Source organism: Somniosus microcephalus, chromosome 25, assembly GCF_052327205.1.
Source record: "Somniosus microcephalus isolate GS21.2 chromosome 25, FLI_Smic_1.0, whole genome shotgun sequence".
Classification (NCBI taxonomy): Eukaryota; Metazoa; Chordata; class Chondrichthyes; order Squaliformes; family Somniosidae; genus Somniosus; species Somniosus microcephalus.
The window spans coordinates 29,942,005-29,961,839 of NC_141011.1; the positions used below are offsets into that span (position 1 = coordinate 29,942,005).

At 43.6% G+C, this 19,835-nt stretch overlaps 1 protein-coding gene across 2 annotated transcripts in view; it reads left to right on the forward strand.

Moving 5' to 3' along the window:
* Window positions 1-19,835, forward strand: part of dnajc16 (DnaJ (Hsp40) homolog, subfamily C, member 16) — a 49,950-nt gene that overhangs the window by 14,880 nt on the left and 15,235 nt on the right. For both annotated transcript variants that reach the window (XM_085967030.1, XM_085967031.1), the window contains exons 8-14: window positions 1,345-1,449; window positions 2,916-3,074; window positions 3,848-3,978; window positions 6,015-6,198; window positions 10,762-10,950; window positions 18,156-18,232; window positions 18,880-18,960. In XM_085967030.1, the coding sequence (XP_085823156.1) occupies window positions 1,345-1,449; window positions 2,916-3,074; window positions 3,848-3,978; window positions 6,015-6,198; window positions 10,762-10,950; window positions 18,156-18,232; window positions 18,880-18,960 (926 nt within the window). The remainder of the gene's footprint in view (window positions 1-1,344; window positions 1,450-2,915; window positions 3,075-3,847; window positions 3,979-6,014; window positions 6,199-10,761; window positions 10,951-18,155; window positions 18,233-18,879; window positions 18,961-19,835) is intronic.

Consider the following 19,835-nt stretch of genomic DNA (forward strand, 5'->3'; position numbering starts at 1 on the left):
CGAGTGGGTCCATAAGAAGCCAGAATTCTCTAGCCTTCTCATCCCATAGTACACGGTTAGGCTGAGCCACATAGTCACTTCATACTTGTATTTAAAAAAAAGGATGCATGATAATTTGGGGAAAAGATGACTTGGGAAAATGACCACAAAAAAAAGAAAGCATTACGAATGGAGGGGCAATCTGGAAAAAACCCATCCCAAATAAAGTAGAATATCAGCTAGCTGGGTATGTGTTACAAGGTGTACTGAAACAATCAAGGAATTCTGACAAATTGTTGCAATAGTTAAAAAGTCATTAGAACCGTAGGATTGATGTGACCTATAAACACACATTCTCCAACAGCTACATAAATCCCTTACCAAAAAAGTATACTCTGATTCTAAGCCAATTGAAAGTACAATGGGGATTTGTTCAATTGATGCCGGTGCCAAGATTATTCAGTGTTTGAAAAGAAAGACTTGCATTTATATAACGCCTTTCACAACCTCAGAACGTCCCAAAGTACTTTGCAACCAATGAAGTATAGTCTCTGTTGTAATGTAGGAAAAGTGGCAGCTAATTTGCGCACAGCATGGTCCCACAAATAGCATTTAAATAATGACTAGGTACAGGAAACTCTCGCTTTACCGGCACCTAAAATAACCGGAAATCTCTGTTAACCGGCAAAATTCGGGAGTAGGTTCAGGTAAGTTTTACTTCATATTAGTGGCCGTTCCTGGATCTGTGGCTGTGTAACTGGGGTTCCTGCACTTGTTGCTAAGCAACAGGGACGCTTGGTCTGTGGCCGGAGTTCCTGCACATGTTGCTAAGCAACAGGGAAGCCTGGATTTGTTGCTGTGTATGGAGCTCTCGTACCTTTTAACTATACCTCTCTGTAATCCGGACTTTTTGATAAACCGGCAGCACGCCGGTCTCGTCAGTGCCGGATAATAAAGAGTTTCCTGTATTCTGTTTTAGTGATGTTGGTTGAGGGATAAATATTAGCTAGGACACCAGGAGAACTCCCCTGCTCTTCTTTGAAATAGTGCCATGAGAGCTTGAGAGAGAGCAGATGGGGCCTTGGTTTAACGTCTCATCCGAAAGACGACACCTTCGACAGCATCAGCCTGGATTATGTGCTCAGGTCTCTGGAGTGGGACTTGAACTCACAGCCTTCTGCCTCTGAGGCGAGAGTGCTGCTACTGAGTCAAAGCTAAAGGTTTGGATTCTCACCTTTTGCCCTGTAGATAATGCAGTAGCTTAGAGTCAAATAGTCTAGCGAGAATACAACAGGATAATGGAAAGATGGGCTATAGTCTCCTGGGATTTAAAAGTGTAACTAGATATTTTTATTACCTTTTTAGGTAACCAACAAGAATTATGTACACTTTTTGTCTGCATGGGAGCAAGACAACAAGCCACGTGCATTAATATTTCACCAGAAGTCTGTAGTGCCACTGTTGTACAAGGTAATGCATTTTAAACAGTTCATTGTGAATTGCAGCATATAACGGTGAAACTGTGCAGTTATACATTGCATATTGCTTTCATTTGTGTCAACAGTTCACCAGAATCTACATTATGTTGAAAATTTTTGAGTGAACTTCTTTTTCATGGTCTTCCTGTCATGTACCTTTTTTAAAAACCAAAGGGTTTGCAAAGTCTTGATTTTTAAGGCACGAACCACGTCCACTCCGTGAATTGTTTTTCCATGTTTGACTGAGGTGATGTTACTGTTGAGGACAGCCGACACTGAAGAAAGCTGTCGCAGTAATGTTGTCCGAGCCACTTTAGAATCCACACATCAGTTTCTAATGAAGACACATCTAACTTGTTTTAATTTTACTTACTTTCACCTTATGGGATGAATAGAACACTCAACGGGATCTGTGGGTACGATCCGTATCCATTTGTCACGCTGATTTCGTAGCTGTTGCTTGTGATTACTGAGGCTGTCCACTTGTGTGTGTACATAAACTGTACCAATGGCACATTATTGTGTGATCTGAAGGATTTTTTCTATCCTGTGGGTCTTGCTATTAACATAATGAGTTGGTGATGATTTGATTTTCTTTGTAGCAACACTGCAGAGTCCAAATCATTTTGAATCTTATCCTTGAATGTTGCTGTTTGTAAAAATTGTTGCAGTCAATCAATTTGTATTAGTAATCTGTTTAAACTATATACCTTGATATCCAGATTATAAACTGCTGCTAGCATTTATATTCTTTTTAGGCAGAGTTATCGCCTTGGTAACCTCCTAGAAATCATACATCAGGTTCTGTGGTGCTAGTGTCCAGATCCTTTGCAGGTTGTGTTCAAAGCTGCTTACTACAGGATTTAAATTTCAGTAATATTGTGTTTACTTTGTGTGTGCAATACAGTGGATTGTCTCTGTCTCTCGACTTCGCTAAACACAACTCAAAAAAAATCACAAGTATTTAAGCGATGACCATTGCTAGTGAACCATTTAAAATTTTAACAACTGGTTAACAATTTCCAATCACTGGAAATCTTCCCTTTTACCCCTAAAGCACGTTTAAACAATAACGTGTGCCATATTTTAGTTTTAAAACATGCTTTTTTCCTCTAAATAAATTGGATTAAGTTTCTTTTGAAAGTGGTTATGTTTAGTTCTTTATATAATTATTAACATTCAAATACAAATTATTGTAATTGCAGAGCCTGTTCCAGGACTGCTGGATCTTTCGTCCCCCATGTTTCATATTTGTATCCTCCTATTGTGCGACGTTCAGTATAACCTGCAAAATGCTTGACTTCCAGTGTCCCATTCAGATGATAGAATGTAGTGTGAATATCTGCAAGCTGTTGCCAAAATGTCTTTTTGATTGCAATTAACTGGTTGTGTTAATGCAGACAGAGATTGTGGGAATTGATTAAGTTGCTATTCTGACATTTACTTTTCTTTCCAAAGCTGACTGCCTTCCAGTTTAAAAATTACATTAAGTTTGGTTATGTGGAGACTGGGAGTGAGAATACTGAGGAAATCCTGGCTCATTACGGTATAAATAGTTACACCTCTACCATAATGATATTTAAGGAGAACGTAGACAAAGCAGCTGATATCATCCAGGTGTGTACTGTATCTTTTTTTGTGAGTATTTCTATTCAAAGTGAGGAATGATGTTGATGGAGAATGGTGCAGCTTTCTCTGGGATTGTATACCAAGGGCTAAGAATAGTCCCAAACTTTGCCTCAAAAGAATTAGCTTGTGCTTCCACCACCACATCCAATGCACACACTTTGGCAAAAGAAAATTTCCTATTTTTTTTTAAGAACATAAGATAAGAATAAGGAGCAGGAGTAGGCCTGCTCCGCCAGTCAATAGGATCATGGCTGATCTTCGACCTCAACTCCACTTTCCTGCCTGATCCCCATATCCCTTGATTCCCCTAGAGTCCAAAAACCTATTTATTTCAGCCTTGAATATACTCAACGACTCCGCATCCACAGCCGTTTGAGGTAGAGAATTCCAAAGATTCACAACCCACCACTTTTTCCTTTCCTGAAATGCTGACACTGACTGGAATATAACCCCATTGGTCTTGACTGCCTCTGGTATCTCACCCAAGTGGCCGTTCTTTATGTATGAGCTTAGACAGTTTTCTACCCCCTCCCCGACCTTTTCTATGGTTGAGTAACCTGTCGACACTCACTGTTTAGGCTCATAGAAGAAAAATGGCTAGGCAGCACAGAGTGGCTGTGAACGGCAGCCCAGCAAGAATCAGCACCTTCAGCAGAGATGGGGAGAAAAGTGGGGGGGAGGGGGAAATTTAAAAAAAATTAGATACTTGTATGTTCTTTGTGCTGGGAAAGTAGTTGATGGTTTTGAATGATTTCTTACAGGCCAAAGGAATGAAAAAACAAATAATAGATGAATTTATTTCTGGTAACAAATTCCTACTGGCTTCTCGTCTTACAAACCAGAAACTTTTTGAGGAGTTGTGCCCAGTGAGACAATACCGTCGTCAGAAAAGGTAACTGACTGATCTCGCAGCGATTATCGGTTTCTTTCTTTTTTGATGTTGGCCACTAAGTAGGTTCCATATATTTGTCTGATGCTGAATGGGTCCTGAAGGACAGACTTGTATTTATATAGCGCCTTTCACAACCTCAGGATGTCCCAAAGCGCTTTACAGCCAATGAAGTACTTTGTTTGAACTGCAGTCACTGTGGTAATGTAGGAAACGCAGGAGCCAGTTTTGCGTACACCAAGCTCCCACAAGCAACAATGTGATAATGACCAGATAATCTGTGATTTTAGTGATGTTGGTTGAGGGATAAATATTGGCCAAGACACCGGGGAGAACTTCCCTGCTCTTCTTTGAAATAGTACCATGGGATCTTTTACATCCACCTGAGAGGGCAGACGTGGCCTCGATTTAATGTTTCATCTGAAAGACGGCACTTCCGACAGTGCAGCACTCCCTCAGTAATGAATTGGAGTGTCAGCCTAGATTTTGTGTTCAAGTCTCTGGAGTGGGACTCGAACCCACAACCTTCTGACTCCGAGGTGAGAGTGCTACCAAATGAGCCACAGCTGACACCTGATCTTGTAGGAAAAGTGAATAAGCCTGTGTATATTTTTTGGTGGTGCTGTGGGGGTGGGGGATGAGCAGGATGGAAGTGCAGCTATTATCAAGCTACCAATTCAGGCTTCAAACACTGTTCTAAATGCCTGAAAACATTTATAGTGACTGGAGGTAGTTACCTTTATCTCTAGGGTGTCATTGACAAAACGCAACAAATCTGCCAGACCTCCTCTACAACAAGGTGTATTCTATTTCAGTAATGAGAAGCCATCCTTTAAGTTCTGGTATTGCAGGCCTCCCAGTGGCCTGGTGGTGGAAGGTAATACTAAGCCATAGAGACCAGAAGGGCAAAGTTTGATGGCAGATCTGTGCTGGATTAGCTGAGCTCAACCATGGCGAGGGTAAAAATCAGCTGTGCTTCATGTTGCTGATTGTCATCCACGTGTCCCCTGCTGCAAAGTTCATCTGTGTGAACGACGGGTGAGGACAGAGTCGGGGTTGGCTGTGATGTCCTACACGGTTAGCAAACCTGCCAATACTCAGTGACGGCACTCACACGTGGAGAATTGCTACTTAAGCAAGGTACCGGAGGGCATTCAACTCCTGTGGAACTGTAGCCCAGCAAGAGCCAGCACTTTCAGGCAAGGAGGGGAGAAAATGGGGAAACCAACAAAAAAAAAGCTGATATCCTGCAATAGGAAGCACAGTGAGCCCAGGGACCCCACAGGTAAATCGGTGCCAACAGGGAGCCCAGGGACACCACAAGTAAATCAATGCCGACAGCACCATAGACTTCCTGTGCCAATGCAGAATAGGTACCCGTGGTCTGATTCCAAACATAAGAACATAAGAAATAGGAGCAGGAATAGGCCAATCGGCCCCTCGAGCCTGCTCCACCATTCAATAAAATCATGGCTGATCTGATCCTAACCTCAAATCTACTATCACTCTCCATCCCACCCGAACCCATGTGATCTCCCGGGAGAGGCGAAAAACCAGATTTAAAAAAAAACAATGGCCAATTTGGGAGAAAAAATCTGGGAAATTCCTCTCCGACCCATCTAGGCGATCGAAACTCGTCCAGGAGATCACTCTGTCTTCCTCACTTTAGTGGAACAGGGCATTCCAACATTGCACTGGTGTATGTTGTTTGTAAGGGCACCTGGCATCAAGTCTCATCCATTCGTTGGGACATCCACTCTGATTATTTGATTTCACTGATTGCATCCATTTTGAGAACCCTTCCACCAAGTAGCATTGCTGATGGGTGCCAAGATCAGAAATGAATCATTGATGCAGATGACTGTTTGACTTGCCATATATCTGTGGAAATCTTAAAGGAATGTATTCATTTTGTATAATTAGTTTATTTAATATTTCATGCTGGAGATGTATTCTCAACTCGTGTCAGTTAAATTTTCATTCGGTAGTTCTGTCCAGGCTCCACAGCAGGTGGCGATATCACTTGTATATTTTTGTAGATACTGTGTCCTGCTAACCATTGGCGAGGAAGAAAGGCTGCAGGCTCCGTACCACTCCTTTGTCTCCTTTGCCTCCATGAACACTAAAGAGTCTCTGAGATTTGTTTACATCTATCCAGAACGTCAGCAAGCATTTATTAATGCCTTGCTCCCGCCGGCACTGAGAAGCGGTCCTATACCGAATGTGAGTAGAACACCCTTTACTGTGTCCACTTTTAAGCTGAGTTACTGCTTGATACATTTGTCAACGTTTGTCATTTCCTTGTGCATGGGCCACTAGTCTTTATGGAGTATTGAGGATAAACTTCAGCCATCAAATCAACTGTTCATTGAGGAGTGAACCCATCACATTTTATGTATTTGATTATAGGTGAGAAATCACTGTTAGTGATGTGGCGGATGAGCACAACGCATTCATCTGGCATTCCTCTGTCTGCTGTTTGTACAGAGGCGCTGATTTGTTTAAAATAAATGGGATAACGCCTCCATTAAAACAATGAATGAAGGAATGTCGTAGAAATGAATAAAACTTTTGTCTACTACTATCGGCAGCAATAAATTTTAGTCGTATATGCCTATAAAATGGTAACCTTTGTTTTCAAGTTTGTTGTCCTGTATATCATCCATCACAAGACATTTATTTTGCTGGAGCACATATTGTAACAATAATATTCACTGCAGACAATAAAGGGTCTCTTCTATCTGAAGTAGGAAACTTCACAGTTTATGTGTGGATACTGGTATTTTACCAAATGTATTTTACATAGGATATATACAGCACAGAAACAGGCCGTTCGGCCCAACCAGTCCATGCCGGTGTTTATGCTCCACTTGAGCCTCCTCCCGTCTTTCCTCATCTAACTAACTCTATCAGCATAACCCTCTATTCCCTTCTCCCTCAAATCTAACCGCCCCTTAAATGCATCGATACTATTCGCTTCAACCACTCCCTGTGGTAGCAAGTTCCACATTCTCACCATTCTCTGGGTAAAGAAGTTTCTGCTGAATTCCCCATTTGATTTCTTGGTGACTATCTTATATTGATGGCCTCTAGTTATGCTCTTCCCCACAAGTGGAAACATTCTCTGTATCTACTCTATCAAAACCTTTCATGATTTTAAAGACCTCTATAAGGTCACCCCTCAGCCTTTTCTTTTCAAGAGAAAAGAGACCCAGCCTGTTCATTGTTTCCTGATAGGTATACTCTGCATTTCTGGTATCATCCTTGTAAATCTTCTCTGCACCCTCTCCAGTACCTCTGTAACCTTTTTATAATACGGCGACCAGAATTGTACGCAGTACTCCAAGTGTGGTCTAACCAACACTCGATACAAGTTTAGCATAACTTCACTACTTTTCAATTCTATCCCTCTAGAAATAAACCCTAGTGCTTGGTTTGCCTTTTTTATGGCCTTGTTAACCTGTGTCGATACTTTTAGTGATTTGTGTATTTGTACTCCGAGATCCCTTTGCTCCTCTACCCCATTTAGATTCTTATTTTCCAAGTAATATGTGACCTCGCTATTTTTCTTACCAAAATGTAATAGCTCACATTTATCTGTGTTGAATTTCATTTGCCAATTATATGCCCATTCTGCAAGTTTATTAATGCCTTCTTGTAATTTGTTGCAGTCCTCTTCAGTATTGACTATTCCCCCCCAATTTGGTGTCGTCTGCTAATTTAGAAATTGTGTTTTTGATTCCAAAGTCTAATTCGTTAATATAAATTGTGAACAACAGTGGTCCCAGCACTGATCCTTGTGGAACACCACTTCTCACCTTTTAACACTCTGAATAGCTACCCTTTACCCCTACTCTCTGTTTTCTGTCTTGAAGCCAGCTAGCTATCCATTCTGTTACTTGTCCCCTGACTCCGCATTCCCCGACCTTATTCATTAATCTATTATGCGGTACCTTATCGAAGGCCTTTTGAAAATCTAGATAAATTGCATCTACTGCATTACCCTTGTCTACTCTCTCTGTTACCTCTTCAAAAAATCCAATTAGGTTGGTCAAGCAAGACTTTCCCTTTTGAAATCCATGCTGACTTATATTTTTGGCTTCTATATGTTCTTCCATTTTCTCCTTTAGTAGGGATTCCATTATTTTTCCTACCACCGATGTAAAGCTGACTGGTCGATAGTTTCCTGGATATGTTCTATCTCCCTTCTTAAATATAGGTATTACGTTAGCTATCCGCCAGTCCTCTGGCACTACATCTTTTTCTAACTAATTACTAAATATGTGTAGTAATGCCTCTGTTATCTCTTCCCTAGATTCTTTTAAAATCAGCAGATGTAATCTGTCTGGACCAGGGGTTTTATCCTCTTTGAGTTTCATTAATTAATTAATATATCGCCTTGATTTATTTTAAATACAGTTAACTCATTACTAATTGCATCATCCAATGTCATCTCCACCTGTTCTATCTCCCTGGTAAATACTGAAGCAAAGTAATTATTTAATATCTCTGCCATCTCTCTATCACTGCCTGTGGTAGTATCCTGTGCATCCCTTAGTGCCCCATTCCCATCCCGAACTTTTTTTTATTTACATGCCTGTAAAATATTTTGCTATTTTGTTTTATGTTCCTTGATAATTTAATTTCATAGTTCCTCTTTGCCTTCCTAATTGTTTTTTTGACTTCTCTCGTAATCTCTTCGTATTCTCCCTTATCATGCTCGCTCCTGCTGTCCATGTACTTATTGGCCCAGATATTCTGATCCCTACGGGTGGGTACGCGCTGTGTACCCACCCTTGGGACATCGGAAATGCCGCTTTCAGGCATGCACAGCGCATGCGCCGAAAACCGGCATTTCCAATCTGTCAAGAATGGTCTTGATAGATCCTCCGCCTGCCCTAGATAAGGGCCTCTGCCTGCCCTAGATAAGGGCCTCTGCGGGCGGATAGTTCCACTTTTTGGAGAGCCTCCGCCCGCAGAAAACACAATTCTTACGCCTGGTAATAGTTGAAAAATATTTTTTTCCCACTGATTTATCATTTAAAAATACTTTTTAAAAAAAGGTAAGTTTATTTTTAGCCCAATAAAAAAACTTTTAATTTTTTTCAAAAAATAAATTTTTGTTTAAAGTACTTAATTTATTGTAATTTCAAGTCATCTTAAATATATGATTAAAAAAAATAATAATTTAAAGCTTTACTATGGTTTTTTCATTGATCTCCATTCATATATTTGACAGGTCTTCCTGTCAAATGTATGAAGGGAGATTCCCTTCTGTGATTGCCTCCCCATGGCCCATGTGATCCCAGGGACGCTACGAACTACATGCGCCCCTGGGATATGTAGGCCCTGTGCACTTCAAGTTTGGTGAGGCCCAGGAGCGGAAGCGTGTGCGTCCCGGGAGCCCTCAAGTAAGGGAGCAGATTTTTCCAGATCGCAGGCCTCCACCCGCGGAGGCCTGCGATCAGAAAATACAGGCCAATGTATGCCTCTTTCCTTGCCCTCAATTTTTCCCTTATGGCTTTATTCATCCGCAGTGTCTCATTCGTGTTTAGCTTGTTCTTGTTTTTTTAGCGGAATATATTTTTCCTGGACTCTGTTGAACACTGTCCTAAATGTTTCCCATTGCTGTTCTACGTCACTGTTTGCCAATATTGTTGTCCATTTTATTTTCCCAAGTTCTATTCTCAGCCCCTCAAAATCAGCTTTTCTCCAATCTATTACCCTGGTCTTTGTCATGCTTATATCTTTCTCAATTATTATCTTAAAGCGTATTATATTATGGTCACTATTGCCTAGATGTTCCCCTACTTTTACTTCTCTTATCTACTCTGGTTCATTCTCCATGACGAGATCCAATAGCGAATCCTCCCTTGTTGGGCTTGTTACATGTTTGCTGGAGGAAGGCATGAACCATTTCACTGGTGCAAGTGAAGCTTGTTTGTTGAATGGAACAAATTAACTTAAAATAGTAGAAATTAATGTGCTCTGAAGAATGAATAGAGGTCATTCAAACCTTTTCACTTCTTCTACACTGAGCCAATCTCTTGGACTTCTTTTTAGGCAGGTCATCTCTGATTGTATTGTGTAAACTTCAAAACAAAATCAGAAATACTTTTTAGTCCAGACTAAGAAAGAAAGAGCTTGCATTTTTATAGCACTTCTCGCATCCTTAGGACATCCCAAAGTGCTTCACAGCCAGTGAAGTACTTTTGAAATGTACTAATTCAAATTACTCCAGTAAATGGACTCACTTAAAAGGACTTTTCAAATGACTCGTATCTTCCATATGTTCACAGCTCCCATGTGAGAAACTATTTAGCTATTTGTTTCCTGTGTTTGAAATGACCCTCTGGTCCATCACGGAAGCCTTTCCAGCTTCCACATCTGGTTCTTCCTTTCAAGTATTAGAAAATTCAATCATGCCGCCATTTTCTAATGAGATTTCTGAGCTTTCTAAGCCTGTTCTCTTAACCACCAATGTAAGTTCTTTAGAATCATATTATTGCTCCTATTAAAACCCTTGCCCAATATTGAGTTTATTGAGTTATATCCAATAAGCAGAAGTCATCACAACTGAATTAAATAATAGAAGACATTATAGGACCAGGAAAAAATCTTTAGTCCCTTTGTCATAGATCAATCCTTTCTTCTCCGTTATCCTACTGATGCAACCTATACCTGTATTTTACTGCACTCCATGCCTTGCACTTTCACCTTTTATAGAAGTAATGTGTTCAAAAAATGCTCACTATTTCTTTTTTCTAAAAAAAAACTGTTGAATAGATTGTGATTCTACAGCAAAGCAGCACTCCAGGGAAAGTGTTCTATAAACTACTTGAAAATGGATGGAATGGGAGCGAGGATGACAAAATCCAACTTTTTACTGAGCTGAATCAGTTACTGGGAATGGGAGACTACACGTTCCTCTCACATGATGTTGTGTTACCTGAGCTAAATGATGAATTTGCACCAGTAAGTGTTTTAATTACTGTCTATACAAATGGTCGAGTTAGTCTCTTGTTACCTTATCTGTGTTGTTCGAGCAAGAAAATGAGCAAAATAAGATGACCATATCTTTGCAGCATCAGTTTGTATGCTGGATTAGTGTGGAAGTGATGAGCCAGATTCTACTGCCAGGTAAAACTGATGGTAACTTAACATTCCTGTTAGGCAAGTTTCCTGATGATGAGTTACTGAACTGTAGCTAGAGTTGCCAACTATGGTTGGATCTATTCCTGGAGCTTCGCTCGTATGGCATTCAGTCACATGATAGTCGCTGCAGTCTGCAAATGTTATTGCATTTACTTTAATGGCTTGATTACTGTGCTCTCAAATTTAGACTACAAGTCGCATAGCACATTTTGTTCCAAGGGATATGAATTAACAGGTTGGTCTTGACAAATTGGCTGCTGCCCAGGCACAATGTAATTGTGTCATGATGTCGGTCCATTGCATCATGGCATCATCACGAAACAGGCAGGCGAATCTGTTTAAAATGCATGTGCGGGGTGGTGGTGGGAGATGTGTATCAAATATATGAAGATCACGCTGCCACTGGTGTAGTGCTTTTACTAGCCACAGTTACACCAATGCCAGGCACGAAGATCAAGGGGGAATAAAGTGGGTCTTCCTGGCCACATGTCTAACAAAATTTGCCACTTTTACTGTCCATCTGACCATTGTCTGTGGGAAACCATGGCAACATGAGCCAGCGGTCAGAAGTTAAAAGAAGCTATAGTTTTCCTTCATGTATAAGACCCATAGGATTTTAAAATGGTGGAATTTCAGAGGGAGATTAGACACATCATCATAATTATGTATAAAAATGCATTCGCAGCATTGAGCTTAAAATACGAAGTCCAAATGAGTTGGATGATTTGCTGCACCTTGCCTTTTGAAAATGCAATCACATGAACATTCAGTAGATTTTACAGATGGCCCAAGTTTGGGCCGTCGAAGGCGTGCGGTCACGATCTGGAACACAGAAGTACTTTTCTCCCAATTCGCCAGCAGCAGTATCCGGGTGATTGAGTGTCCATCCGGAAGACCTCCAGGCAATCCAGGAGGGTTAGCAACCCTAACTGTAGCACTGAATGTAGGGAACCTTTCCACTACAGATCTTGGGGAGATGTTCAGTTCTCTGAATCCTTCAGGAAAATGTGATGGTAGGAAAATTATTGGAAAAAATTCTGAGGGACAGAATTGGTCTCCACTTAGAGAGGCAGGGATTAATTAGGGATAGCCAGCATGGCTTTGTCAAGGGAAGATCATGTCTGACCAATTTGATTGAATTTTTCGAGGGGGTGACTAGGTGTGTGGATGAGGGTAATGCAGTGGATGTGGTTTACATGGATTTCAGTAAGGCTTTTGATAAAGTCCCGCATAGGAGACTGGTCAGGAAGGTAAGAGCCCATGGGATCCAGGGTGCCTTGGCACATTGGATCCAAAACTGGCTGAGTGGCAGAAGGCAGAGGGTGATGGTGGAAGGTTGTTTTTGTGACTGGAAGCCTGTGTCCAGTGGGGTACCGCAGGGATCTGTGCTGGGTCCCTTGCTGTTTGTGGTCTACATTAATGATTTGGATGTGAATGTAAAAGGTATGATCAGTAAGTTCGCAGATGACACGAAAATTGGTGGGGTGGTAAATAGCGAGGCAGGAAGCCTCTGGCTACAGGACGATATAGATGGGTTGGTCAGATGGGCGGAACAGTGGCAAATGGAATTTAACCCTGAAAAGTGTGAGGTGATGCATTTTGGACGGACTAACAAGGCAAGGGAATACACAATGAATGGTAAGACCCTAGGAAAAACAGAGGATCAGAGGGATCTTGGTGTGCATGTACATAGATCCCTGAAGGCAGCAGAACAGGTGGATAAGGTGGTTAAAAAGGCATATGGGATTCTTGCCTTCATTAGCCGAGGCATAGAATATAAGAGCAGGGAGGTTATGATGGAGCTGTACAAAACGCTGGTAAGGCCACAGCTGGAGTACTGTGTGCAGTTCTGGTCGCCACACTATAGGAAGGATGTGATTGCTTTGGAGAGGGTGCAGAGGAGATTTACCAGGATGTTACCTGGGCTGGAGCGCTTCAGCTATGAAGAAAGACTGGACAGGCTGGGGTTGTTTTCCTTGGAGCAGAGAAGGCTGAGGGGGGACCTGATTGAGGTATACAAAATTATGAGGGGCATAGATAGGGTGGATAGAAAGGAACTTTTCCCCTTAGTAGAGGGGTCAATAACAAGGGGGCATAGATTCAAGGTAAGGGGCAGGAGGTTTAGAGGGGATTTGAGGAACACCTTTTTCACCCAGAGGGTGGTTGGAATGTGGAACTCACTGCCTGAAAGGGTGGTAGAGGCAGGAACCCTCACAACATTCAAGAAGCCATGGTGTGGAGATGCCGGAGTTGGACTGGGGTGGACAAATGTAAGAAGTCACACAACACCAGGTTATAGTCCAACAGCTTTATTTGAAATCACACGCTTTCGGAGCGCTGCTCCTTCGTCAGGTGAAGTGGAGAAATGCATAAAGACACAGCTTATATAGTCAGAGAATCATGTCAGATGTTTACAGGTAATGTTTCCAACTGCCATTTATCACACCTCAGCAGAGAGATAATCACAGCAATCAAAGGTGTGAATGGTGTCCAAACAGGTCAGTCAGGAAAACATTACATCAAAGAACAATGAGGTGGGGTCACAAGGGGTCAAATATTGCAGATGCTGGGGTCTGTATGAAAAACAAAAAAAGACAAAAAACATTTTTTTTGCTGGAAATCACAGCAGGTCCGGCCGCATCTGTGTAGAGAGAACAAGCCAATGTCGACTCGAGTCTGGATGACCCTGCGTCAGGTGGGGTTACATGTAGCGTGACATGAACCCAAGATCTCTCGGTTGAGGCCGTCCTCATGGGTGCGGAACTTGGCTATCAGTTTCTGCTCGACGATTTTGCGTTGTCGTGTGTCTCGAAGGCCGCCTTGGAGAATGCTTACCCGAAGATCGGAGGCTGAATGTCCTTGACTGCTGAAGTGTTCCCCGACTGGGAGGGAACACTCCTGCCTGGTGATTGTTGCGCGGTGCCCGTTCATCCGTTGTCGCAGTGTCTGCATGGTCTCGCCGATGTACCATGCTCCGGGGCATCCTTTCCTGCAACGTATGAGGTAGACAACGTTGGCTGAGTCACATGAGTATGTACCATGTACCTGGTGGGTGGTGTCCTCACGTGTGATGATGGTATCTGTGTTGATGATCTGGCATGTCTTGCAGAGGTTGCTGTGGCAGGGTTGTGTGGTGTCGTGGTCGCTGTTCTCCTGAAAGCTGGGTAATTTGCTGCGAACGATGGTCTGTTTGAGGTTAGGCGGTTGTTTGAAAGCGAGTAGTGGAGGCGTGGGGATGGCCTTAGCGAGGTGTTCGTCGTCATCAATGACATGTTGAAGGCTGCGAAGAACATGGCGTAGTTTCTCTGCTCCGGGGAAGTACTGGATGATGAAGGGTACTCTGTTGGTTGTGTCCTGTGTTTGTCTTCTGAGGAGGTCTATGCGATTTTTCGCTGTGGCCCGTCGGAACTGTCGATCGACGAGTCGAGCGTCATATCCCGTTCTTACAAGGGCGTCTGTAGGTGTCTGTAGGTGTCCATCGCGTTCCTCCTCCTCTGAGCAGATCCTGTGTATTCGCAGGGCTTGTCCATAGGGGATGGCTTCTTTAACGTGGTTGGGGTGGAAGCTGGAGAAGTGAAGCATCGTGAGGTTGTCCGTGGGCCTGCGGTAGAGTGAAGTGCTGAGGTGTCCGTCTTTGATGGAGATTCGTGTGTCCAGGAATGAAACCGATTCTGAGGAGTAGTCCATGGTGAGTTTGATGGTGGGATGGAACTTGTTGATGTTATCGCGTAGTCTTTTCAGTGATTCTTCGCCGTGGGTCCATAGGAAGAAAATGTCGTCGATGTATCTGATGTATAGCGTTGGTTGGAGATCCTGTGCAGCGAAGAAGTCTTGCTCGAACTTGTGCATGAAGATGTTTGCGTATTGGGGTGCGAATTTGGTCCCCATGGCTGTTCTGTGTGTTTGGGTAAAGAACTGGTTGTCGAAGGTGAAGACATTGTGGTCAAAGATGAAGCGGATGAGTTGTAGGATGGCGTCTGGAGATTGGCTGTTGTTGGTGTTGAGTACTGAGGCTGTTGCAGCGATGCCGTCATCGTGGGGGATACTGGTGTAGAGTGCCGAGACATCCATCGTGGCGAGGAGTGTTCCTGGTTCAACTGGTCCGTGGGTGCTGAGTTTCTGTAAGAAGTCTGTAGTGTCGCGACAGAAGCTGGGGGTTCCCTGTACGATGGGTTTCAGGATGCCCTCGACATATCCAGAGAGGTTCTCACACAGGGTTCCGTTGCCTGATGCAATAGGATGTCCGGGTGTGTTAGCTTTGTGTATCTTTGGGAGGCAGTAGAAGTCTCCCACGCGGGGAATACGTGGGATGAGAGCATGTAGGATGCTTTGAAGGTCTGGATCGAAGGTCTTGATCAGTCTGTTGAGTTGGCGGGTGTGTTCTTTGGTCGGATCTGCGGGTAACTGTCTGTAGTGTTCCTGGTTGTCCAGTTGTCGGTATACTTCTTTGCAATAGTCCGTTCTGTTCTGTATGACGATGGCGCCTCCTTTGTCTGCTGGTTTGATGACGATGTTGCGGTTGGTCTTGAGAGCGTGGATGGCGTTGCGTTGTTCTCGGGTGACATTCTGGACTGTCTTGTGAGTGCGGCTGATGAATCTGGCGTTCATGCATCTCCTGACAGCTTGAGCATACATGTCAAGCTTAGGGCAGCGACCCTCCGGAGGGGTCCAATTTGACTCTTTCGTCTTCGGTTGCTGCACTGCGGATCCCTCTGTCTGCTGTTCCGGATCATTGATTGTCTCATTGGGTTCGCTGCTGACATCTTGGGATTTGTGGAAGAAGCCCTGCGAATACACAGGATCTGCTCAGACGAGGAGGAACGCGGTGGACACCTACAGACACTGAAAGACGCCCTTGTAAGAACGGGATATGACGCTCGACTCGTCGATCGACAGTTCCGACGGGCCACAGCGAAAAATCGCATAGACCTCCTCAGAAGACAAACACGGGACACAACCAACAGAGTACCCTTCGTCATCCAGTACTTCCCCGGAGCGGAGAAACTACGCCATGTTCTTCGCAGGTTTCAACATGTCATTGATGACGACGAACACCTCGCTAAGGCCATCCCCACGCCTCCACTACTCGCTTTCAAACAGCCGCCTAACCTCAAACAGACCATCGTTCGCAGCAAATTACCCAGCTTTCAGGAGAACAGCGACCACGACACCACACAACCCTGCCACAGCAACCTCTGCAAGACATGCCAGATCATCAACACAGATACCATCATCATACGTGAGGACACCACCCACCAGGTACATGGTACATACTCATGTGACTCGGCCAACGTTGTCTACCTCATACGTTGCAGGAAAGGATGCCCCGGAGCATGGTACATCGGCGAGACCATGCAGACACTGCGACAACGGATGAACGGACACCGCGCAACAATCACCAGGCAAGAGTGTTCCCTCCTAGTCGGGGAACACTTCAGCAGTCAAGGACATTCAGCCTCCGATCTTCGGGTAAGCATTCTTCAAGGCAGCCTTCGAGACACACGACAACGCAAAACCGTCGAGCAGAAACTGATAGCCAAGTTCCGCACCCATGAGGATGGCCTCAACCGAGAGATCTTGGGTTCATGTCACGCTACATGTAACCCCACCTGACGCAGGGTCATCCAGACTCGAGTCGACATTGGCTTGTTCTCTCTACACAGACGCGGCCGGACCTGCTGTGCTTTCCAGCAAAAAAAATGTTTTTTGTCTTTTTTTGTTTTTCATACAGACCCCAGCATCTGCAATATTTGACCCCTTGTGACCCCACCTCATTGTTCTTTGATGTAATGTTTTCCTGACTGACCTGTTTGGACACCATTCACACCTTTGATTGCTGTGATTATCTCTCTGCCGAGGTGTGATAAATGGCAGTTGGAAACATTACCTGTAAACATCTGACATGATTCTCTGACTATATAAGCTGTGTCTTTATGCATTTCTCCACTTCACCTGACGAAGGAGCAGCGCTCCGAAAGCTTGTGATTTCAAATAAAGCTGTTGGACTATAACCTGGTGTGACTTCTTACAACATTCAAGAAGCATTTGGATGAGCACTTGAAATGCCATAGCATACAAGGCTACGGACCAAATGCTGGAAAATGGGATTAGATTAGACAGGGCTTGATGGCCGGCGTGGACGTGATGGGCCGAAGGGCCTCTTACTGTGCTGTATAACTCTGTGACTCATCATCTCACTCGTTAGCTAATATAATTAATTTATATATAAACAGATGGTGTTTGCATATAATCCAACAGAAAATTGATAAGCAGCTGTTCTTCACTGCTTCTCCTCAGTTCCTGGTATAATATAAAAGTCCATTGTTGCTGTTCATTTCCCAATGAATCATGTGGTGCTCTAAAGTTTAAGATTGTACAACAGGAATGTTATATGCAAATGGGAGAAACTGCTGGATAATTTTGAAGTGTCAGTGTCTGATGACCTACAAGTAGAAACCAATAGAGAGCAAGCGTAAACCTGCAAAACCTGCTTGTCTTAAGGGTTACAGTGTTATACCGAATAAATTTAAATTTAATTATTGAACTATAGTAAGTGTGTGAAGTTTAGGTTTATCCTGCTGCATAATGTCTGTAGAAAACTTTTTTTTCATTTAACCACGATCATTCCTGATTATCAGTACAAGTTTTAGGACTAGTTCATCTCATCAGGGAAACAGAAGTACAAAAAAAAACACTAAACACCTGAACATGAATGAATATAATCTTCTGTTTGAAAATCAGAATATAGTACATTTATACACACACACACACACACACACACACACTTCAGTTCAAGACGTTTTGTTTGTTTCAATCTGGTTCATCAGTAAATGAGATACAGTTTAGCACAACTGTGACTATCTTACAGTAGTTCACCAAGTGCATGTTCAGGTGTGACTAAGCTCTACAAACAAGCTGCTGTTGTAGTTTCAGGAATTACCTTTGCATTGTCTGTGCGCCAGGAAGTTGTTTTTAGTAAATGCTGAGCTGGTTTGTAAAACTCGTACCCAATGCTCTCTCTGCAGATGTTCCTCCTTCGCTGGCTGTATGCTATAACAGATTATGCATCGCAGATCTGGGAATCTGGGTTCACTCAGAACTGGTATGTACCTGATGTCAATGCCAGTCATCACTAACGTGGCTTATTGTACCCTGATGCGTGGAGACACAAGTTGCCAGAAATTGAGTAGATGGTTAAGGTTTTATAGTATAGTTTGCAGAAAATGTGTTTTTGTCAAGATGTTTGATGCTGGGGTTGCCGTTCAGTGCGAGGATCAATGCTGCTGGGGCAGACCTGCTCTTGCGTGCTGGTGTTGCCCTGTCATTCCTGGCTGGGATCAGTGCTGTTGTTTGGTGCTGTGGTTGGCCTGCTGTTCATGCAGGGGGTTGCCTTGCCACTCTCTGATGGGATTTCCCTGCTGGGATCAATGCTATCGTCCTGTGCTGGTATTGCCCTGCTGTTGCATACTAGAGTTGTGCTGCTAATATTGTAAGCAATGGATTAGAGTTTGCTGTGGTTAAAAAAATTTGCATTCATCTACCCAAAACATTCTTTGGCTGTGCACCCAGGGAGTGAAAGGACTTGGCTCATTATAAGCTGGATGTCGTGTTTTTGGATTCTTTAGTGATCATGTTAAAGTTGCTGTGCACCAACTGGTCAGTGTATTTCCACTGTTAAGTGTACGTATGTTTGTTTTATTACCCAGCAAATGAGTGCGCTCTGCTAACCTGTTTCTTTTTCTGTTTCAGGAGGGAAATGATGCCTTTGATTTCTCTGCTTTTTTCTGTGATTTTCATTCTGTTTGGAGCATTCGTCATTCAAGCCTTTGGGTAAGCAGCATGGAGCTTCATACCATAGAACTACAAAAAAACTGAATACTGGAAGCACCCGGCAGGTTCATCAGCATCTGCAAGAGAAAAGGCAGGTTAGTGTTTTGAGTGGAGAACTGGGAGTTCGGAGGAAGAGTTTCTGCCCAAAACATGAACCTGTTTTTTCTCTGAGTGTTTTTTGTTTTTGTTTGGGGGGGGGCGGTCTACATACAAGTGTGGATATGAAATATGTGGTGGGCAAATGTCCAAGTGATGCCCAGTGATAAAAGGAGTCTGATCCGTTCGCATCTGTCCTCTTCCGCATTAAGTGCACTGGGGGAGCAGAGCACAGTGGGGTGGGGGGAGCGAGAGCATGGAGAGCCAAGGAAGTGAGCAGGAACGTGATCCAGTTCTAAGGGGATGCGTAAGAGAGGGAGAACATGATCCAGACGGGGAGATGGATCACGTTCTCCCTTTTCCCCCCACCTGACACACGATGCCCCATCAATCACCATGGATTTCTCCCAGAATGTTTAGTTTGACAGTGATTAGTAACAATGTGGATACTTCCAGTTTTCGGTCGACCTGAGAAGTCATCCTTCCTCGCATGCGCTGGGCTGCCCGATGTTGTCACTGAGCATGTGCTGGGCAACCCAATGATGTCACTGAGCATGTGCCAGGCCACCCAGTGATGTCACTGAGCATGTGCCAGGCCACCCAGTGATGTCACTGAGCATGTGCTGGGCAACCCAATGATGTCACTGAGCATGTGCCAGGCCACCCAGTGATGTCACTGAGCATGTGCTGGGCAACCCAATGATGTCACTGAGCATGTGCCAGGCCACCCAGTGATGTCACTGAGCATGTGCTGGGCAACCCACTGATGTCACTAAGCA